The 24,029-nt window shown below is 37.3% G+C and overlaps 1 protein-coding gene across 1 annotated transcript in view; it reads left to right on the forward strand.

Moving 5' to 3' along the window:
• The first annotated feature begins 12,828 nt into the window (after nt 1-12,828).
• The window catches only part of LOC136017482 (mucin-5AC-like), a 51,244-nt gene continuing 40,043 nt past the window's right edge, over nt 12,829-24,029 (forward strand). The window contains exons 1-11 of the mRNA XM_065685796.1: nt 12,829-12,911; nt 14,705-14,776; nt 16,394-16,465; nt 17,410-17,671; nt 18,688-18,802; nt 19,398-19,488; nt 19,879-19,991; nt 20,485-20,701; nt 21,079-21,204; nt 22,256-22,373; nt 23,412-23,550. Of these exons, the coding sequence (XP_065541868.1) occupies nt 12,839-12,911; nt 14,705-14,776; nt 16,394-16,465; nt 17,410-17,671; nt 18,688-18,802; nt 19,398-19,488; nt 19,879-19,991; nt 20,485-20,701; nt 21,079-21,204; nt 22,256-22,373; nt 23,412-23,550 (1,398 nt within the window). The 5' untranslated portion in view covers nt 12,829-12,838. The remainder of the gene's footprint in view (nt 12,912-14,704; nt 14,777-16,393; nt 16,466-17,409; nt 17,672-18,687; nt 18,803-19,397; nt 19,489-19,878; nt 19,992-20,484; nt 20,702-21,078; nt 21,205-22,255; nt 22,374-23,411; nt 23,551-24,029) is intronic.

Below are 24,029 nucleotides of genomic sequence, written 5' to 3' on the forward strand. Positions count from 1 at the left end.
CAGAAGAAAAAAGATTTAACCTTGTAGTGCTTGCCATGTGAAATTTTGGCTGAAAAAGAACTTCAAATATGTAAGCTGTATGGTTATGGGCTGCAGATTGTTATCAAAAGACAGCCTGGCATTTATCTGGAATAAAAATTACATAGAAGTTCTGTACTTTGTTCTTTCTTAACAGGAGAAATTTCTTTTCAGATACCTGTCTGCATAGCATAGTTTGGTATTAAATGTACATTTCTGCATGGAAACCAACCAACAAATGGTATTTTCTACTGTTATTCTTGTTCTCCTAGACAATGGTTTGAACAGGCTAGTCTTTTTTTTCACAGACGCCTGGCTCAAAGTTATTCATTTGGTATTTTGGCATCAGATGGAGTAACTGGTAGTGCTGTGCATTGTCTATGACTGTGTACTTGCTAAATACTTTGTTAAAAATACTGTCTTGGTAAGAATCTGTTCATTAATAGAAAATACTGCCATACTCAAACATCACAGATTTTGCACTAAGAGAATGGGAAATTACCAAGACAGGAATTCTACAAATTAATAATCCATTAAACTAACATATCAAATTATTATTATATATTACACTAATGCCACAAATCATTCTAGTTCTTTGCATGAACATGTAAATTTGTATCTGTTCTGGACATAATTCCATTCAGTTTCTTTCATGATTTGGATAATTGGATTTCTTGATGATACTGACCTTGGATCGACATAAAAATTGTCCAGATAAACTGGAAAAATAACCCAAATTTAAAAAAACAACTATTTGAGATGTTGATTTTGGGTTGGCAAAAGTAATTTAGGAATTGCAGCATAAATTCAATGCCCAAAGCCAGCCAGAAAAGTGGCATACAGTTTGCTGTAATATCCAGTTAGCATATTAGTAAAATAGCATCATATTACTTCCATTCAGTTATTCTTAGTTTACCATTGAGTAAGTCTGAAACTGTAATGCTTGCAGAGGACTGCTGCACAAGGATGCTCTGGATGATTTCTAATAAGGTTGAAACTGCCAGGCTTATTAGAAAAAAATCTCAAATCAGACTTCAATCTGTAACTACCAGTGGTTCTTAGAATGATTACATTTCCTGCTAGCAGTAGTAGAGGGTTGGGAACCAGCATTAGGTTTATGGTTATCCTCAAATAAAGCAGTCAAGGATATACTAATGAGGCCTAAAGTGTTACATGAGGAGTAATTGCCAGTAAGCTGAATAACTGCATTCATTGTAAGGGTAAACTTCTTGAAGCTCAGAGATGTTAACTGCAGATTGTGGTAGTGACACATAAAGGAAGAAGTCTGTCACAACACCTCCAGTTCAGCTCAGGCCCTCTCAATTGCATTTCCAGAAGGTGCTCTTCTAGCTCACCTTAAGCAGTGTTGCAATGCCTTTGAGAAAAAGTGTGCTGTAAGTGGCTGTGGCCACTGTAAGATGCAACATCACCATTTTGCAGGATACTACTAGCAACTATAATTCCTTCCACTTCTCTTTCTTTATGTCCCAAAATTCCCATGAGAGGGACATAAGAAAATTCTCTGCACCCCTGCCAGGGCACAACCTGTGGCAGCACTTCCATCAAGCAGAGTTTTAATTCTTTGTGGTTATTGGAATGAAGAGAAAAATCAATGTAGAGGAGATATTTATCTGGAGCTGTTCCTCCAATTCTGTGTATCACACCATTTCTTCCTGGTTTGAATAGGTGTATGTCAAGAAGGCTGCCAACAACAGCATTGTTTCAGGCTTTCAGTATTTCAACAAATGCTGTTTTCATACTAGGAAATATGGCTCTGACTTTTAAGCGCCTTGTTTTCAGGGGATGGCAAAGGGAATAGCAATTGAACTTCTGCAGCCACAGTGGGCACTTAAAATCATCATGAATGCCATAGCTCTGCCCCTCACCCTTTCTTAGCACTTACCCTGCCATCCTGTTATTAAATACTAAGCTTTGTTATACACTGCCCTAGACAGTGGCTGAGCTTGTTGTGTATTTAAGATTTTAATGGGATTTGTCTTGGCTAATCTTATATGTTGGAACTGTACAGTGTAAAAGTGTCATTGTTCTTTATACAGGGAAAGTGTCCTTAGACACATTTATTTACCTATTCATTTACTATTCTGACTCTGACTAGGTTTCTCAGAGTTTCTACCCTATCCCTTTATTTACAAGGTGGGAACCAGTGCAAATCCATCCCTTCCATGCCTCTGATTTTTAAACTTCTAAGCTATAGGACAACTGCATATCTATTTTAACTTACCACACACACACACACACATGAAAAAAAAACCCAAACCCAAAGCCCACGTTTTGCAGTTTAGAAATTTGAAAGACTCATATTGAGATCTCGTTTGGAGTATTGTGTGCAGTTCTGGTGTCCTCAACATAAAAAGGACATGGAACTGTTGGAACAAGTCCAGAGGAGGGCCACGAGGATGATCAGGGGACTGGAGCGCCTCCCGTATGAAAACAGACTGAGGAAGTTGGGGCTGTTCAGCCTGGAGAAGAGAAGGCTGCATGGAGACCTCATAGCAGCCTTCCAGTATCTGAAGGGGGGCTATAAGGATGCGGGGGAGGGACTATTTGTGAGGGACTGTAGTGATAGGCCAGGGGGTAACGGGTTAAAACTTAAACAGGGGAAGTTTAGATTGGATATAAGGAAGAAGTTCTTTACTGTAACTTGGTGAGGCACTGGAATGGGTTGCCCAGGGAAGTTGTGAATGCTCCATCCCTGGCGGTGTTCAAAGCCAGGTTGGACAGAGCCTTGAGTGACATGGTTTATTGTGACATGTCCCTGCACATGGCGGGGGGTGGGGTGGGGGGGGGTTGGAACTAGATGATTTTAAGGTCCTTTCCAACACTAGCTGTTCTGTGATTCTATGATTCTATATTCCAAGTCCATGGAATCTTCCCCTAGCTTCTCTAGTGGAAAAGTAGATTGTCAAAACAGATTGCTTATCAAGCTGGATCATCCCCCAGGACCACCGAATTCAGTGAATTGCACAGCACACAGATAATCATTACTTCCTGCAGACTTGAAGGCAAGCTGAGCAAAGGTTTTGCTTTCGTCTTTGGGAACAGCATAGTAAATTTTGTGGATAACTTCAAAGAAATCCTTCAGTGAGCAAAGTTTTACTGGATATCAGGAGATTTTATCAGTTAGATACACTGAAACCTCTTTCTACTACCTAAGAATCTAAGCTATTATAGTGTCGCATGAGAGAATACGTAAAAAAATTGCATTATGAACTCTTAGTAATGCTTCTAAGTTCAGCTTGGAACCACTAGAGGGGAAAGTGATTGCAGTAAGAAAATAACTTGCATTTCCTCAGCTAGCTCGGTCAGCGTAAATACAATGAATTCATGTGAGCCATGTAAAGCTGGTTCAAATGGGGATCTAGATTGATGGAGCTTTGACCCATAACACACATAAATAATTGAGTAATTACCAAGTGTTACATATATTGTAAGATAAAATACAAAATCATTTAAGCCTTTTGATACACAGCAGTTACAGCAAAGTTGAAATACACCACAAAGCCTATACTTCAGTATGCTAAAGTGACCATTGTACAGCTCCAACATGTTCACAACATCCCTGGTTACATGCAACCCAGGCAATTGCTAACACACTGAATGGCTTTTCTCACTTTCTTCATCTATAGACAGTATTTTGTCTCAATCTGATCCATCCTCACTTGCTGTGGGACAAAACTGGACTGACTTCTTGGTATCGGAAACCCTCCATGAAAAACAAGGCAGTCAGACCTCTTTTATTTTAATATCAATCTTTTGGCAAACTGACTTAGTGCTCAGCTGGGCAATGTTTCAGCTGCAGAAGTATGCATGCTTCCTTCGCTTGACTCTTCCCTTAGAAAAATAAGACTGTCATTTAGCAATGTTGACTATATAACAATCAGAACAGCTTATCAACAGATACTGACAATTCTCTGTCACCTGGAATTTCTGAGTCAAGAAGGGATGTTTGCCCACATTGTTTACCTTAAACCAAATGTAAATTAGTAAATTACATGAAAAAAGTACAGGATAAAAAGTGTAAGGGAGTGTAATCTGGGTTACAGAGGAGGTTTGGCTCAACAAAAATGATCACAATGATCTCTGATGGCTTTAAATCTCTGAGTCTTGAAGGTACTAAAAGTTGCATAGAGTATCATTGAAAGAGTATTGAACTTGCATGAAGGCTCACTTCCACATAGCTCAACTGAATTATGCTGAACTGCTTGGAAAGTACGCCAGCATAAGAGACTTGAGTTTCCCGGAGTCTTGAATTCAATCCAAAACCTGTTAGAAAAGAAAGCGCTCCCCACCTGTTTGCAAGAATGATTCAGAGAGAACAAATGAGCATACAAAGGAGTTCCAAAACTGCAGGATCCACACCACAAAAGCAAACTTACTTTTCCTGTTTCTCTTCTTATTGGACAGAAACAGAAAATGGAGATGGACAGCCTTCTGGATTGTCGCTGTTTCAGAAAGCTTAGGAGTACACTGCTATGAAACACATGTCAAATATTTATATTTTTTTCAAAAAATTGCAGTAGACTAAGTAATAGTTCATTCTTGCAAAGACAGAAAAAATGTCTTCTCGTTTAATGGCAACATTTTCTCTATGAAAAATGTTATTGCATTGATAAGGCTAATAACAGAAGACAACCCTTTGTGTCAATATTAACCTGAGATAAACTTCAATAAGAAACTCCACTTCACTTTCAGTTTCAAAAAAAGTCTGCTTTTTGCAGAAATGTGTTTTGCAGCCATTTCCATGATCATGTTATTAATTCTACAATGGACAAACTTTCTTCAGATCTTTTCAGCGTCCACCGCATAGGTTGTAAGATTGTCAATTCAGATCTGCATTTGATGCATTCATTACCGTATATCTTACTTGCTCTAATGTAGTGTTTTCTATCTGTAGTGTTCAAAACACTTTTCAGAAACAGTAACAATGTTCTTATTTTATTGAGGGGAATGGATAAGTGTTTGTCTTAGTTTGAGTAAACAGTCAAAAGACATTCTAGCACAAATTACTCAAGTTCCATCAGATACCAAATTGTCGAAAGGAGGAAAAAAGAAGACATAAAGAACTGACAGATAAGTGTTTCCCTAAAGCTAGTTGTGGGGCAATATAAGCAACAGATAAATATGCTTTGTTGTGTTGTACAGAAGGAATCATGGCTCTTCTACTCTGTACCTGTATAAAGGCTTCAGCCCACAAGCATGTGGGCTTCAGCCCACAAGCATCAGAACTAACCCCATACAAGATAAGTAAATAAGTCTTAAGATAACATAATGTAGGACAAACGTATCAGGAAGATAAAATTTGACCAAAAAATTCCATGTATTCTACCTTACCACAATGATGTCTGTATCGAGAGACAGATGAGATACAAAAAAGAGATCAAGTGTTTGAAAAATTATACAAGCAAATGGAAAGTCAAATCTAACCTCTAGAAAGCAAGTACGATTTTTATTTGAAACCTAGGTGAATTTGCACTGTTCAGGGAATCTATAAATGTAATTATTTTGATTTCTAGGGAGACCATAAACAGTTTATAATTTAGTTTTACTTTCCAAATCAGCAGCTCACCAAAATCTGCTTCAGAACTGATGTCTATATGGGATTTTCTCTCTTCACTTTATTATTAATACTGCAGACTCTGCCTTCATTCAGTCATAAATATTGTTAGCACTGGAAGGAGCTGCAGAGTTAAATGTACTCTATCAAAATTAGAGAATGGCTACAGCAGTCACTACCAGCTTCGAACATCATACTCTCTACCGAAGACTGACAGTTGAACTGCCATTGATATAATTTGCCTGATTATGACAATAAAAAGGAGCAGAATCATATTCTACTCATCCATAACTCTGGCAATCATTTCAGATGAAGGGAAGAAATTTCAGTAATAGAGTTCTTATGCATTAAACGTGGACATACAACGCCAGTTTTCGGTTATTTGCAGCAACTGATGAAAACAGATAAGGATTTTCATAGTTTTCAGATCAATAAAGTTCGAAACTGACTATAAAAGAGGTCAACAGACAATTCGTCCACTGACATATTGAATGTTCAATACAGTACAAATCTAGCTGTTCAAGTTTGACAGCATTCTTGTTTTATATCACACTTTGGCATTCCAAAATGATAAGAAGGCTGACAGCTCAGCTTAGCAAACCATGCAGGCCAATTAGTAACCTCCAGGATGCATACTTATATACTTACATATATCTAAAGCCCACACTTTATGATAACTTACAACAGAGCTCAGAGAAATGAGAATTTCTCATGAGAAGTTCTCCTCTACCTGTTCAGACTCAACAAGGAAACATTATTTACGTAATGAGTATGAGCTAACTGAAGTTGTAATGTGCCATCTTTGTGCGTATGCAGTATTGCACAATCTCTAAGTATATGATTGGGTCCTGCTGCTCTCCACTGGGTTTCTATTTCACTGGGTGCACATCAAGCACCTGCTGTAAGGAAGGTGAACCCGGATTTGAGGTTGAAATAGAACATGTTGTGAGTGTAAGAATTTGGCTGTTGAGGAATGAATGTGGAACTTAAATATCACCACGTTGAAATGGATTCAGTTTCTCCTTCAATTTGAATAGTTCTTTTTTGATGTTGTGCATATCCTTTTAAACTGCAATTCACACAGTCCTTTATTTGTTTTCTTTTAGATGCCGTGCTGGATACTTCAACATCTCGGTTGCTGTGGGACGTTCACAGTTCTACCTGCAGTCTACTCTCTAAACATATATACTACCAAAATAAAACTCAGTACTTTGAAAAATCAATCCTAAGAGTGTTAAGTCTGTTCACCCCAAATTCCTGGATACCCATAACTTTTCTAAGCCTCATTTAGCAACATGTAAAACAAAGATAATAAATCCCAAGTATTTCAAAACATATTTTCAATGGCAATAGGTTGCTATGGATGAACTTCTCAGGTACTTCAGTGATGGGCACTGCAAAAAAGTGATGAATTGAGTCTATATTCAGAGTAAGGTTTGAATAACACTTGGTAACAAAGTGCTAGGACATATAGTTAAAAATAATTGAACATGATATAACAGAAACTTTAATTATTATAATGAATGGCAATATCTGAATTGAAATACTAAAGAGGTCTCTGCTAACTTTTATACCACAGCTATAAATATATTTAATTTCTCAGTCTTGAATCATACGTGGACTAAAGAATTTTGTTTCCTCCTCTATGTTTCTCTAATTTACATGCATTTGATTATATCTTCCATGCACTTTTTGCATAAAGAAAGTCAGCTACAGATTTAAACTGAGAGTATATTTGCAAGGATCCAGTGGAGGAAGAACAGTAGAGCTTCCACTAGTAACAGGACTTCTGACAAAACTCTCTAGTGGTAGTAGTATGTCCATGTCTTACGCAGTCTGTTGTTTATGCTATTACAAATGTTCATGAGTGTCATTCAACAGAGTTATGTCCACCAGAGCATTCTAACATAGACGTTTTTGAGATTGTGTGTCACTAATTAACTTAGAGAGTTTATATATACTACTCACTTCAGCACTCCATTTCACCCATTTTCCTACTAGTTGTATTATTTATTTCTCTGAGCCTGCAAAAAACAGTTTCTTCTTAATAGCTTTTGATTTTGGGGCACTATAGAACTACAAAAGAGAGTCCAGCTTTCAGCTTGCTTTAGGCAATGTTGCTATGACCATATGGCACAATATAGCCCTGGGCAAGGATTGTCAGCTCTGATCCCAAACACAATGTTGCAGTGTCAGTGCTTCAGAGAAAGGCAAATTCTCTCAGGTGCGACTTCATATCAATGTAGTAACACTATTTCCTATTATAAATTTACCTTGGCTGTTGCTAGCAGAGGGATCTCTGTAACATACACCACTGCACAATGTAAATATGTCCTCGACTATGTGTGTGCACATCAGGTTTTTTAGTCTATAATACCATTTGCAAATATTAGTATGCACAGTTGTGGTGTCTGTGTTTACAAGCTATAAAGAAAGAGGCTTAAGTGTTTATCCCCTTTATACACAAAGATATCCCGGACATGTTCAGACAAAACAGAAACCTTTCTCTGGATCCCATGTTCATCCTCTTTATGGTAAAGGATGCACATTATTTTTTCTGCAGAACTGTTTCTTACTCTGAGTATTGCACAGCTCTTTCTGGTAAAATTATCTTGAAGATTTCCTGGTTTGTGTATTTGTTTGTTGCAGAACTTAAATTTGAAGTGACTTAATGAGGGAGATGTTGAAAATAGCAAGGACAGTATCATCAAGCTGCTTGAGTGCCACAAAGTTAATTTGTGATGCCAGTTAAAAGATTTCTATCAAATTATAATAACGATTTTTAACTGTGCGTTCTTCATTTTCTGGACAATCAGCTTGAAACACTGAGACTGAATCTGCAGAAATGCTGAGCATTCAGTTACTGCCAAAACCAATGAGAGTCATACTCTGAATATATAGCATTGCATGTAATGGCAAATACTCTGAAGAAAACCCCAAACCAACAGATCCCAAGCTGTCCTCAACTGGGTATGTCAGGAAGAAGATAAATGACACTGAAGGAAGGAGAGGAAGAGAAGAATACAAAGCAACACTGACTGCAGGTAAATCTGAAGCAAATAAGCAGTAATGATACAGATGGCAGAAGCAGCCAGTCATGAGAAGGGTTATTTCATATGCAAAAATCCTGGGATTCCATATGCAAAACATTCTGAAATTTGGCACTGGAGTGGAAGAAAAGGTATGAAGGAAGGTATGGGATAAAACAACACTGTTCAATGTCTGAATGTTTTATTACAGGGAAAACCCCTCATAACAGTGCAGGGTTACTCTGAGAACTTGTGGTAATCTTACATTATTGTGATAATACTAATTCTATTGCCCACTTGACCCAGTCTACACCAGTCATGACATTTCAGATCTTTCTCAGGAAAAGGAACTTGGTTAATGTAAGGGCATGGGTATATTTGACATGCAATACTTATAAAAAGAGGTCTCAGTACAGGACTCAAAGATGTTCTGTGACTTAATTTCTTCCCAAAGTAAAACATTTGAATAAAATCAGAGATATTATGCTCAATATATTTTACTTTCTGATCATATTGGCATAAACTAGCCTCTTATGATTTAGCTAGACAGATTCTAATGCCTGATTTAACTAGTTATGCTTTGATGGGTTCTTCCAAATGACACTGCAACCTTTGAAATTAACAGATAATGGAAATAAAACCATAAACGAATTCTAATCATATTACACATTACCTGCTTTACAATAAATCACAGAGGCTGCAATAGCCATCAAAGCTCAGTCCTCTACGATGTATAATGTAAAAGACAGCAAGAGAACTACTCGTGGTAATAAAAGAGGGTTTCAAATCTTGGGTACTAATGTGATTTGATTTTCAATTAGTTTTATCTAAGCATTTTGAAGTAAAGGAATGGAACAATAGTACCACGTTTGACTAAGACCTAATAAAGGACATAAAGGAGTTTTATTCTTATTTTAGTCTTTAAATATAGCTTTGCTTTACAAAGACTATATTGTATCATACTATAAATACCTACTGCAACTGTTTGAAAAGCAGTTCATCTTCACATAATTAAGAGAACACCTATAATGCTAATCAACGACTTCTGAGTAAACAATGATCAGTTGCCTCATTTTTCACCAGAATTCTCCTCACTAGAAACTTCCAGATAAGGACCATGGGTTTGAATGTGCACAGATCAAAAATTAAGGCCTATTAGAATGGTACAGCAGATAAATGCAAAGCCTAATGTCCCAGCACCAGTTCTGGAGCTTAAACTTGGCTTCAGAATTGGGCAAATGACCAGCCAAAGAAAAGCCCAGCAAACAGATACCTGTTAACTTGCATTTTAGCACTGGGAAAGAGTAAGTGACATAGTTTCTATCAATTACAAAAGTTTTTGCCCTTCCCTCAAAACGAAGCTACTCCAGTACAGCACTAGGTGGACTAGACACCTTCTGCGTGTCTCTATGAGTCCATCGTTCTGTCTCTCAGCAATATAAATGGAGACATTGATTTCAATAATTACTGCACCCGAAAGTTAACCAGATTTGCCATGATATTTTATTTGCATTCTACGCAGCGAATGTATGAAGATATGATGGTCTCATTTTTTATTATAAAGATCCAGATTCAGAAACTGTAAGTTGCATAAATAATATAATCACCATGGAGACACCATGTAAGATTGAAAAGAATGGATCTGAAAATGGTAACAACTTTCTACTAAAATGTTTGCATCAATTCAATATTGCAGACCCAGATAGAAGGAATACCATCCCATAAAAAAAGGAAGAGAAGCTGTAGAAAGAAGGGTCAGGGTTTTTAAATAAAATACAATGTCAGAATAATTTATATTTTCAATTAATATAAATAAAATGCATACATCAATAAATTGTTCAAATATATTGACAGCTACGATGATGCAGGTAACTGTACACTGTTTTAATCATAAGCAATTACACAAATACGGACATGTTACTTCAGTCTTCAAAAAATACTCTCCCAAGTCACTCATGTAGGTCTATTGAGTGAACCAGGGTGAAACACAATTTGAAGAGGAATTACTTCTTTGAATAATTAGCAATACTACCAAAATGATTTATCATAAATACATGGAAATCAGTTTTGCAAGTCTCACATTTTGACACATTTTGCAATAATTTCTGAAAAGAATCAGCACACAATAATGGAAGTTAACATATCAAGAGGATTAATCAATGAAGTAATCAAACTCCTGGTTGAGCGTAAGGATAATGAGATCCACAGCATACAAGAGATTTGAGATTTTCAACCAAAAATGCAGATACAGGGAATCACTTCTGATGGTGCCTTAAAGCTCAGTCAAAGGGGTTACATTCAACTGTAAACCAGTTTCAGTCTGATTTGTGATGGCCATACAAAGGGAATCATCACTAGTGACCAAAATGGGATCTTTGAGAGGTCACAGTACTTCTCTGAACATGCAGGAAATGTTAACCTGCGTATATAAAACCACAGCATAGCAACTGTTGATATGAATTGATTTTTCAGTGGTAAGCAATGTAATGATTCATAAAGCATATTTTTCTTCTTACCACAGAATCACTTAATAAGCTTATGTGTGTTACCCAGCTGAGTTTATTATACACTATTTTATAATTACTTTATGCACGAGTTATATCTGTTAAAATTTTTCTTTTGCAGGTCTTCATCCTGGAACTTTAATAATAACTGTTAGAGCTGGTAACTTTTCCCTTAAATTTTCACTGCATGCATTTCTGTATATACAAGTATCTTGTAGTCATTTTTTCAACATTAAATAATAGTAAGTGAAATTCTACAGACTTATATGTCAATAAAGTTGCCAGAAGTACAACTCATGACTGAAATTGACCAGTTCTCTTCCTCAATCCTTCCAATTTTATTTAGTTACATCAATTTAATTTAAATTTTAATAACCAATTCTACTTTAAAAATGTTCAGGAAATACAGCATCTTTTTTGGTTTCTCTTTACTGCTTAGGGGAAAAATATGCCTTTTATTTCTCTCAATGTTGAAGTTACTTCCTCAAATAGAACTACTACAATGGGGAGAATACATAGTATTTTTCAGAGAAGGAATCCCAAATGACCATTTAGTCTGTCTGTTCCCCTGCCCCAGGGTACTATCAACAGCACTTACACAATTCTCGGGTAGTTTTTGTAACCTCTTCTTAAGATGGACAATCTTCTTGGGCAACCTATATGAATAATTCACCATATTTGCAAAAAGAAATTTTCTCCCAAATGGCTAACCTACAGTTCATTCCAATTTTAAACCTAATTTTGTCTCATCCTCTTGCAGAGAATATGGAGGCCATCCTTACAGGAACTGTTTGATCCCATGGAGAATTATGGGATTTGTCCTCCCACTGAAAGACTGTGTTTCTCTGCAGCCAGGGTAGCATACTATAAAAGGTTAATTCACCAAGGTAATATAGCTGTAAATAAATGTATTACCATATTCATAAAACATTTGTTCACTAACTGTTCCTAAGATAAGGAACATTCCAAAGGACATTCCTGCAAATCAGTCTTCTTGTGTCTCAAGAGACATCAATGACCAAGAAAATATTTTTTTTTTCATTATAGATGGAATGTATCTATTTTTTTATGGTGAAATAACACCAGGAAACAGCTGAAGCAGCATTAAAACCGCCCATGTGAGAAGACAAATACCTCAAGGAGAGGTCCATATCAATGCTGAAGGGTTTTCACTGCATAGCTCTGTGTAGTGCCTGGCCTGTGGACCAATGCTGACCTTAGACGGTGTTTGATTTCTCCATTTTCACAGGCATAGTAGCTACATAGACAGGTGCAAAACTCATTAAAAACAATTAGTCAGATGGAAATTCTTTGGTTTTTTTGAGAAGTTAATTGTCATAATTTACCATAAGTTCATGCACAAAGTTGCTTAAAAATCCCTTAAATTTTATTTATCCCATAATATATAAGAGTTTGGGAAGACTAAGTCTGAGCAAAAATTCTTCCTGCTCTCTTCTTGACACTTCATCAAAAAGACCTGCAGAAAGAAGACTCCTCCTAGAGTGCAAATACTGAGGGAATGTCAGAGCATCCTCTATTTACCTCTGCACCTGCAAAGGAAAACTAAAATGTCTGAAGCCCCACCTTTTAAGAACCTTGTGAAACAATCTGGGAACTGAGCCAAAACCTACTCTCGCTATATAAGACTCGGGAACAGACAGGTATTTCCTCAGAGGCAGGTTGTTCGGTAGTTTCTACCGGACTTCCAGAAGATGAGTACAGGTGGTGGGACGCGAATACCGCTATGGATATCAATAATAGCACTGGCCTTCATACAGATCAAAGGTAGGAAGATTCACTTGCTTGGCATTTTTACTCTTTTAAGGAATTTATAACCTGTTTTGGAGTTTGAAACTTTTTTTTCTGGGCTTTGTGAAGCTAATGAACCTGTTAGCTTTATGCAAGGCTTTCTTTTCTATTACAAATACTTTCCATCCTAAAAAGAGGAAAATAACTGTCTAGAAAGCTTATATTGTAGTCCATGTTCTCATCCTATTTTCTCCAGTTGAAATCATGAATAGCTCCACTCAGTTCAGTGTAACTCACTCAGAACTTAAACTCCTACCAAAATTCATCAAGATTTGCATTTAGTTTTGATGTCCACTTCAAGGTGGTACAGCATTTCTAAATGCACAAACCAAAAGGTGCAAAAGTAGTTTTAGGAGGCAAGAAATCCATGGAGTCTGTCTGCATGCATTATTATAAATTTTGTTTATTTATTAGCTGATGATACAGTATTGAAAAAAGAGTGATTTTGCTTGAAAAGCACTGGACAACAGATTTTAAAAGTTCATTTATTTGTGCACATGAAGTTGCATAAAAGCTCAGAGCACAGGGTTGGTTTTTGATTGGGTGAAAACAAATGGGGTTGCCTTAAATATTCTAAGAGGTCATTAACACTCACAGATGAGTGGATACCTTTTTACATGTATTTCACCTGTTAATTTACCTTAAAGTTTAAGGCAAGAGCATTAGGTTTTAGTGCATTTTGATATCAGACACAGATCCTATTGTATTATTTTATGTTTTTCCTACTTTCAGGTAGTTCCACATGAACTTATGTCATAAAGTGGTAGCGTGAAAAATAGACCATCAAAAGACTAGCTGTAGCATTACCACACCGTGCAATGGAAATGGGTATCTGAAAAGAATATTGGCATGAGGCAGTGTTGGTACCATACAGTGAGTGGAGAGAGAAGCAAAAAGTTCTCTGAGGCTAGGCAGTGGACAAGAGAAACCCAGCACTGAATAGTTCATAGTTTAAGAACCGGCACAATGCGTCCTTCCAACGCCAGCTGCAGACCCACAGGTGGTGCAAAAAGGAAGGGACTTAAGGAGCTCTCTGCAGGTCTGATTTCAGCATTAGCTCCTCTAGCGGTTCTCCCCACGGACTGCCCTTGTAGGATGCAGCAGAGAGTGAGCCTGCCTTGTTGATTTTCTCCAGCCAGCACTGCCTCCCCTGCATCACCCTCTGATGAACTAAGCAGTGCATTAAAAGTCCCTCTGGCCCCTACAGATTTTGTATGTATTCCTATTCTGATAGGAATTTATTATATGAATATTAATGAATATTTTTCATTCTATTCCAGTAGAATGAAAACCAAAAGTCACAAATGTACCTATTGGAAAGATCTATCTTTTTCTGTGTGGTTTTTATATTAATTTTTCTACTGCTGCTTATTACAGAAAGTGCCTGAAAGTGTAAAATACAGAGTAACTTTGGCTTTCAGTAAGAGAGGACAGAGATCAGTCCTGCAACTCTAAAATAAATGCTTTCTGTACAAAAGGGACTTATTTTTAAAGCCCCCCTGGCTAGACTAAGGGGTTTACTGATTCTTAAAGCACACAGTGATCATAAAATATAAGAAAATGAAGACCTTTTTCTGAAAAGCTTATAAGGGCATCCAGGGCATTGTGACAGGTCATGATGCAAATCTGACTTCCCATACATTAAGATAGTTTTGCCAATTTTTGATATACTGACTGTTACATGGTTAAACAGATATAAATGAGAAATGATGAGGGAACTCAAGAAAATGATACACTAACATTTTCCTCTTACACTCGTCTTGGTGTAGTTCAAGCCCAGGATGATGAGCAACAAACAAAATCAAACTACGCTTCTCCATTGATCCTGCAGCGACAAAAAAGTAAGTACTTTCATGCTGATCTGCTTCTAAGATTTTGTCCCAAAACCAATTGAGAAATAGTAAGATTACTAGAATCTTCTTATTCCTAGCTAGAACATACTTTCCCTTCTTCCCCCTGCCTTAACTCCCTTCAATAAAAAAAGGAGGGGGGGAGAGGAATTCTCTGCACAGCATACCCAATTCCCACCCAATCTGACTGCTCTAAACTGGAGAACCTCCTCTGAGATATGGCCCAGTGGATCTAGGCTACTGATATGATACAGTTATCTAATCTTTAACTTAATGAAAAGTACATACCTTCTATATAAAAGTGTATTTTCAGAAAAGGTGTGTGTATACATACATATCACCAATGTACTTGGATAGTAGGTAAAAAAGATACATTTTTTTTATGCTGTGTCAAAATGACTGCATTACTCATGAGAGAATGAGAAATCTGCAACTACCTTAAGCATTAGAATAATTCAGCACTACAAAGTCATGCATGACACATAACTGTACAGAGCAAACACCATAACCATACACAGCAAAATAAGGGTGGAAGTATACAATGCTAACTGATGTATTAATGGTGGCAGACTGAAACAATTAATGATTAAGACTGCTCTGCAATCTGTAATTTGTGAGGTCACTAGCTGGCAATTAAAATAGTGATAAACCCAAATCGGAAGTGTACCAAAAATTATTTAATAGAGTGTATATTTAATTATTGGAACAGATTGTCAAGGAAGGTAATATTTGCACTGCCCCTTAAAATCCTTACACCAAGATTAAATTGTCTTTCTAAAGTACAGATTTGTCTTAGTGTTACTTTTTGTTCTAAATACAGAAGCCAATGACTGATGTTGCATAATCTACAGTTTGGAACTCATCAAATTCTATGATTTTGATATTTTCAAGGGAGAATCTGCATCAATTCCTCAGACTCACATGTTAAGAAAATCACATTGCAGGTTTTCTAAGTATTTTATCCCTTTCATTTCTGGATCCAGAGAGATAACATTGGATTTGGACACAGAAAATTTAGGGCTGGATCCTACCAATAGAAGTCTTTGCATGAAAAACACATCATCAAAGTTTCTGAGAATTTAAACTGCTTTAAAAAAAAAAAAACTGCTTAGAGCTGGTTATGCAAACATACATGTCTCAGCACAAAGAAAGATAAAAGCTTCATAAAATACCAGCTCCTATTTCTCATCCTCAGCTTCTAATATTCTTCAGTAACTTTCTGCTCCTAGGTGTACTGAGAAGCAAAGTTTCAGACATAGACATTAGTTCCACTTCTTCTGCATTGCTGAACACTGTGCTTTAAGGATCAGATTGCTGCTTTTCAGTTCAGAACTTTAGGGCCAGAACATCAGATGTGAGTCTTGGACAAATGATGGAAGAAAGTACTACAGCCAAAGAGCATTGTCTTTGGCATTTGGTTATTAGAGAAATATACAGAAAGCCAGAACACAAAGCACTATGTAAAAACCATCATTAAAGCTTTGTGGAAACTTGCCCCTGTAGTGTAGCTAGTACTTGGAAATGTTAGTCACTAAAGAGACTTGGTAATATCTATTAATTTTTTAGTATTTCTATTAAGATTAAACTTAACAGTTTTTTCTCCCTTAGATTTTCCACCAGCTTCAAAATCCCAAGAAGTGACAATCATTCCACCATTTCAAAACACACTGAGATTAAAGGGTAAGTTGTCATGGTTCAGATATTCACACAGGTGATCATGGGGGGTGAATTAGGAGATTAATAAATCATGTAAGATCCTTCAGCATAATAGAATAAAAAATGAACATGCAGATTAGTCATTTTATCAGGTAACAAGGATAATCTAAATGTGATTCCATTACCCAGGCCTACATTTTGTTAATATGATGCAGCTGTTAAAAATTACATCTATCTAAATATAGTACTTGGATAAATCACACACCGTACTTCTATTAAAGAGAGGGAACTATTAAAGTGTTCAAAAGACTGGTGAGACACCTAATTTAGGGTATAGTGTACAATTCTGACTAGCCATGTTGAAGCAGAGTGAGTCTAAATCTGGGAGGATGCAGAGAAGAACTGTGAGGATAATCAGGAAGACAGGAGAGCCTGCTTGTAAGGAAATAAGGACTGAAAAGAGATAAGTGACTCCTATAATGAGTGGGGGGAGGAGCAGTGAGGTGGAACCCCTTCAAGGTTAAGGGTAATACTGGCAGAAGAACAACCAGGTATACATGAGACAGGAATATGTTTTAGAAGATGCTGGCAAAAGTCTTCCAGCCATTTAAAGGGTGTGGCTATGAGTGGCCTTCCCTAGTAGGAGTACCATCTAGTTTTAAAGTAAATTTAAACTGGTTTTATGGTGAAACGTTAGAACTTCATATATTTAGGAAAGGATTTATAGAATATTGTTGTCAGCAGAACCAGAGCACTGGGCACAGTGAGCCAGAAGGTCTCTTCTGATCTTAGGCCCTATACTGAACTAAATAAATAACAGATTGATAAACAGAGTTCAACAAGAAGGAAAACAAAAGATGGGCTTTTGGACAGAGGCTAGTGGAAGAAATAGGAGGGGAAAACCAACTAAAGGGAGGGTTTCTGCAGCGAATCACAGAAAATTCTTACTGCTTATTTTGAATCCACAGCTGGCAACCCCTCTCACAATGGCCGTGTGTGCAGCACATGGGGTAACTTCCACTTCAAGACCTTTGACGGGGACATATTTTACTTCCCTGGGGTCTGCAATTACATCTTTGCATCCAACTGCAAATCTCCCTATGAGGACTTCAACATCCAGATTAGACGTGCAACAGTGGAAAATGCTACCATGATCACTCGTGTCCTCATGAAGCTGGAAGGAGCAGTGATTGAACTGACCCGCGGCTCTGTCCTTCTTGATGGCAAACCGTATGTTCATAACTTGAAACTGCCATCACTGTTCTTGCTCCCAGGGGGCTCTTTGAGCGAGCACTGCTTTCCCTTCTCTTATCTCACATTTTTCCCAAGTGGCTGGAGGGCTCAGGTCTTTCCTGAATTATCAACAAAAAAAGAGAGTGCCTGACTAAGCTAATAGCTACTTCTGAAGATTATCTCTGTGTCCAGTTTGTTCAGATGAGCTATTTCCTAGATGCTGTCCCACTCCTACAATAATGTATGTTTACAATTGAGTCTCTAAGTTGGATTCAGTCAAAGTGTTAGGTTTTTACACTCTTTAGTTTCTACTTTACATTATTTCTACCAGAACAGGTTCCTTGAGAGGAATTTTTGATGGCTTTCATCCTTGCACTGAACAATATGCAGTTAAATAGTGACTGCAGCTTGTACCTGCACTCATTTAAAATGAGCCTCTCTGGAAATTTGCTATCTATATAACAATGGTAACACTGACTTTGGCACAAGGTGTGAAACTTGCCCAAGAGGCTGGGTCAATATTTGGGCAGATATCCCACAGTGAGTTGTGTATGATAGCAGCTACGTACAGTGAGCTAGTCTAAAGGTTATCTCGGTAAACCTTTGAATGGCACTCATGTCACAGAATGCCTAAAGAGTCTATCCCCTTATTATCACCGGCTTTAAGGAGTAAATAGCAATACTGTGAAGCATACTGCCTGCAAAACAGAACCTCCCTGCAGTTTTCTGAACAATAAAACTAAAGATGTGCCAACATTTTACCTAGCCAAACACCATTAACAGATATAACCAAAAGGAGCAAGGAAAGCAAGACTGATCCATTTGCACAATGTGAAGCAATTGTATAGGAAACAAACAAAACACTACTTGTGTTGTCTGTATCTAGTTACTGCTCTAATTTCCTCACCTATGCATGTCAAAGCTTCTCAAAGAGAATGACAAAGGATATCAGTGTGGATATTCAATGGATATTCTGGCCCTACCTCAGCTGAATTACAGTGATCTTTCCCCAGGGTTCAGATGCCATACAGCCATATGGGAGTCTTGATAGAGAGAAGTAACAGCTATCTGAAAGTTTCTGCCAAGATAGGACTGACCTTTCTTTGGAATGAAGAGGATGCACTTCTGGTAAGAGAACATCCAAAATTTGGCAGAAAGCCTGTATTTTGAAAATAGGCTATTTACATCTTCGCAGTCTTAATCAGCCAGGCAGGCAGTTACTTTGGGATTTGTGTCCATTTTTAGTGTATTGTTCTGTCTTCCAGTCTTCTCCCAGTTACTCTTTCTTTTTTTTTTTTTTGGTGCCACCAAGCTCAGCTCAGGATCAAAACAAGGTCCCTAGTGGCATGGCTTAGTGGTAGACTTGGCAGTCCTGGGGTAATGGTTGGACTTGACCTTAAATGTCTTTTCCAACCTAGCTGATTCTGTGAATAGACCTCTGATGGTAACATTTCCACATCACAGTGAAGTACTCCTCTATCGCAGAGCTGGCAACTTGCTGATGTTTACAGCCGCAGGGCTAAGATAAGATCGAGCTTTTCTTGGCAGCCACTGACCTCGCCAGTGGTGCCTACCTTGTTACCACACAACAACCACACAACATAGTCTGCACAGAATACATATGCCAACTTTTGAGTACATAAGCAATATTGATGTAAGCTGTGTTCCTAAAAATCAAGGCTGACACTGCCATGAGCTTAAGCTCTTTCCTCATTTCTTTCAGGTGGAACTAGATAAGAAATATGCTAATCAAACTTGTGGACTTTGTGGGGACTTCAATGGAATTCCAGTCATCAATGAATTTATTTCAGAGAGTAAGTAATAAAAAGCATTATTAAGTATTGGTGTTCTGGTTTTCTTTCTTTTCAACAGTATACTGTAACAGTTTTGGATCATATTGATGGCAAAATTAGTGCTACTTCTTTACGTATTTCTACGATGTCAGGACTTTAAGGTGTATTAGATCACTTCCATCACTTAAATCTTGTAAGACCTGCCACATGCAACTTTCTATGTGTTTTCAGTAGTTAGGATCCAGTTCCTTGTATAACTTATTCACCCCCTTTTGTGTTTCATATTATAGTGATATTACTTGGTAATCATTGTTTATGTCATAGCTGGTAGTGTCACAAATGAAAATATCTCCATGCAAAAGCTAGTAAAAAAAGTAAATATTATTCTAATATTTGGACTCCTTTTTACAGAGACAAAGCTGACTCCCATACAGTTTGGGAATAGACAGAAGATTGATGGACCCATAGAGCAGTGTGCTGATCCTGTTCCTTCTGCTGTTCTAACAAACTGCTCAGCTGAATTTGTAAGAACCCCTCTCTCAAAATTTGTTTTCTCAGTATAAAATACATTCTCTTTGTCTTTGGAGAAAATTTGTTGGAAATGGAAAAAATATAACATGAAAATGACACAACAGCAGGTCCAGACGGAAATGTTTTCTGAATTTAATTTTTTATTCTTTGCTAAAATGAATTCTTAGAAGTTTCATTACCCTTTCGAGAAGACTCGATGTTTTCATGAAAGAGAAATTCATTGAGGATCTCTTAATATAAAGAATCTGTAAAATGCTTGGGAAACCACCTGAGCTGAGAGTAACTCAAGATATGGGAAGATATGGGAGTTAATCAAAGGAGTTCTACATGTACTTGCCCTATTATTAGACTTTTCCTCAAACATCTGCCTACAGCTACTGTTGGACAGGTTTTGGACCAGATGAACCTTTGGTTTGTTCTGCTACATGCCTTAACAATTAGTTCCCTATTTTCTAAACACTTGTTTTACTTTATTTTCCCTCCTAGGCTTCTATCTGTGAGACAGTATTAACCAGTACAGCATTTACAAGCTGTAATGCACTTGTGAACATTCAGGACTACATTGAAACTTGCATACAAGACTTATGCCACTGTGATAGCTCTATCGCTGACTTCTGCATGTGCAACACCTTTGCTGAATACTCCCGGCAGTGTGCTCATGCAGGTGGACAGCCTATGAACTGGAGAACCTCAGAACTATGTCGTAAGTATCTTGGAAAGGGACTTTCACCTACTTTCACCTGTGCTTACTACACATATCTAGTAACTTTCAAAGATATGTTGGGTTTGTTTCTTGGGTTGGGTTGTTGTTTTTTTTTCCCACAAAAAGCCCACCATTTAGAAATGCATGCAATTTTCGTTAAATCACCTTTAATCTGAAGGCTTTGGAAATAGGGAAGTTTAGAGGATTTTGCATTATTAATGTTTTTCAATATATATCAGAAAGTCTGAAATGTTGCAGCCTCCACTTGGATCAGGATTCCCCTTTATAACACGACAGAAAACAACCCGAATTACAAATACTGTTTTCTCAGCATTTCAAAGGAAAAGTTGGCATTATAATACTCTTTCTACTTTCAGCCAAATCATGTCCTTTCAACATGCAATATCAGGAGTGCGGGTCCCCCTGCTCTGACACATGTAGCAACCCGGAACGATCTGCACTTTGTGAAGATCACTGTACAGACGGCTGCGTCTGTCCTCCAGGCAAGCATATTTCCTGCCCTTTTCTCATAACCAGAACCACCATAACACCTGTACACATTTAACAACTTTCCTACTTTGTCATTCACATCACATCACCATTGTTATTATCATCAAACTAATAACTATTTTTCTTCCTTGATACACAAGCACCATTTCTGTTCAGATTATTCAAACTACCCTTTTAAATGATAAACATGCCTGAGACATGTACATAATGACTGAACTGAGAATAAGATACTTCACCTCTAACAATAAGGGTATGTCTTCTATTCTCATCATCCCCATTCAGTTCAGAGAAAGTACATAATATGTAATCACATTTTACCTACATTAATAACTCCTGGTGTTAAAAAAGCTGTGTCTGGTTTCCCAAATTGCCATACCCTTTCTGTCCAGTGCTGCATGTCTAAACAAGGACCTGAGAGAGCACTGGGCTGTGTGTAAAATCTGGCACCTCAAAGAGTTACGCAAGAGAACTGAGTATAAGTACGAGACAAACAATGCAAATGTGCTCTCTTTGTGACATTTACTTCAGGGACCGAGAACTGTTGCTGTTGTGATTGACTCCATGGTAGGATCTTCACCCCTTGCAGCTCTTCTGCCCATCTTTCATAATGTCTTGCAGAATCCACCATCACTTTTTTTGTATAATTGTATCGACTTCTCTTAGATAACCCTCTGCCTTTGCATATAGAACTGCTTACTGTACAAATAGTACATGTACTGTTACATATGTCGATGGGCAATCTTACGAATGGTTTATATATTCCACCTCATTATCTAGCAATTTTAATCCTAGTTCTATTTGAATGAAGCCCATAACAGAAAGGTATTTCCCTCCAGATCTCTTTTGATCACTCTAAGATTGTAGATAAGCTTCAGTGGAATATAGCCCTTCAGTCCCCACATAGTTTGCATCCTATTATTTTAAAGTATTTTCTATTTGTTTTTCTGTGCAATACAGAAGAAATTTAATGTATGCTTTCAGGCATACAGACAGATACAGGCTCTGAAGTGCACAGAATGCATAACAGACCATTTCTTTCCCTAGGAATGGTATTTGATGATATAAATGGTGCTGGCTGCATTCCCCGTAAAGAATGTCATTGTACCTATGAAGGTGAATCTTACGCTCCTGGTGCCTCCTTCTCGTCTAAATGCAGATCATGGTAACATACGCCCTTTCTTATACTTTTTTATAGATGCATTACCTGAACTTTTTGAAGACAGGGAAAAATTACTAATTTCCCTTTAAAAATAAATGAGGAATGACTTACCAGCTGAAGAAGTTCTTTACTGTGAGGGTGGTGAGGCACTGGAACAAGCTGTCCAAGGAAGCTGTGAATGCTCCATCCCTGGCAGTGTCCAAGGCCAGGCTGGACAGAGTCTTAGGCGACATGGTCTACTGTGAGGCATCTCTCCCCGTGGCAGGGGGCTTAGAACTAGATGATCTTCAGGTCCTTTCCAACCCTAGCTGTTCTAAGATTCTATGATTACACATTTGTAGAGGATATTTACAACTCTCTTTTCTCCAACACTTGGAAGCCAATATTTGAGTTTAGATACAAGCACTCCAATTTCAAGACCAATCAATTAAAAGAAACAATCAAATTCAAATATTAGAGGTGTTTAAAAATGTGAATTACTGTGTTATATCCTTTGTATCACTGAAGTGTAATGCTAGGGTGGTCATGGAAATACTATGGAAGCTGTGACATTTAGTGATATATTGCATTAGGCAGAGTGGGAGATCATATTTGAGAGGCATGTTTGACAGATACGTTTTTTCAATATCACTATAATTACTGAAGTATTATTGCTCAAGTGTAGGTACATTTACTTACCTATCTACAAATACAAGCACCACAAACGTGAATATTATATTTCAAGAAATACTTAACATGTCTAATCTTGAGCCACGCTAATGGTGATGACGGGCAATCTTTCATACACAGCAGAATGGATGCCAGGTTCATCAGGACTGAATTCTGCACAAAGACTGGAAATGAACAGCAATATATAAAAAACTCATCACTAATATAATAGTGCCTGCCCCATACTTATTCTGAGATTTCAAAGTAATGTTGTTTATTGCACAATATGATCAATTCTTCAAGAGGACTATTAAAGCATCAGTTGTCGTTGTAGTCTCTTATTTCACTTACACTTGCATTAAGCAAGGTTACTGAATTGCTTCTTCGTTTCAGTACCTGTGCTGGAGGTGAATGGTCTTGTGTCACCCAGTCATGCCATGGAACTTGCAGTATTGAAGGAGGCTCCCACATCTCAACATTTGATGAAAAACATTATTCTTTCTTCGGAGACTGTAGTTATGTCCTAACCAAGGTAAAACTGAGTCACAATCCTTGCTAAAGAAATATGCTAAAGGAAAATGTTTTTATTATATATAATTTTTTTTTTATTAAAACTGGCAATCACATCACTAAATAAACATATTGTAGTAGTTTTGTATGCTTTAATCATCATTTAAGAACTTCAGAGTTTTTAGGTTCCATGAAACAATCTCCATGCTTCCCACCAATTTTTTAATTAAATATTCCCTGTCTGGTGTTTTATAACTACTTCTGAGTAATGCATTTATTATGTCCATTGCTACTGTCCTTTTTGTCACAGTCAATATAGTTCAAAGGCTTATTTCATTAAAGGTATTTGTAATGGAATTATTATACAGAATTCATGTGAGAAGAGCTATTTTATTAAGATGATCAACCTTCCGAACAGTCTTTACCAGCAAACATAGGAGATCCTAGCTTTTAAAAGCAAAAATGCTAGGAAGTCATACATGTATTCTAAAACCTGAATTA

This window comes from Lathamus discolor, chromosome 6 (genome assembly GCF_037157495.1).
Source record: "Lathamus discolor isolate bLatDis1 chromosome 6, bLatDis1.hap1, whole genome shotgun sequence".
NCBI classification, from domain to species: Eukaryota; Metazoa; Chordata; class Aves; order Psittaciformes; family Psittacidae; genus Lathamus; species Lathamus discolor.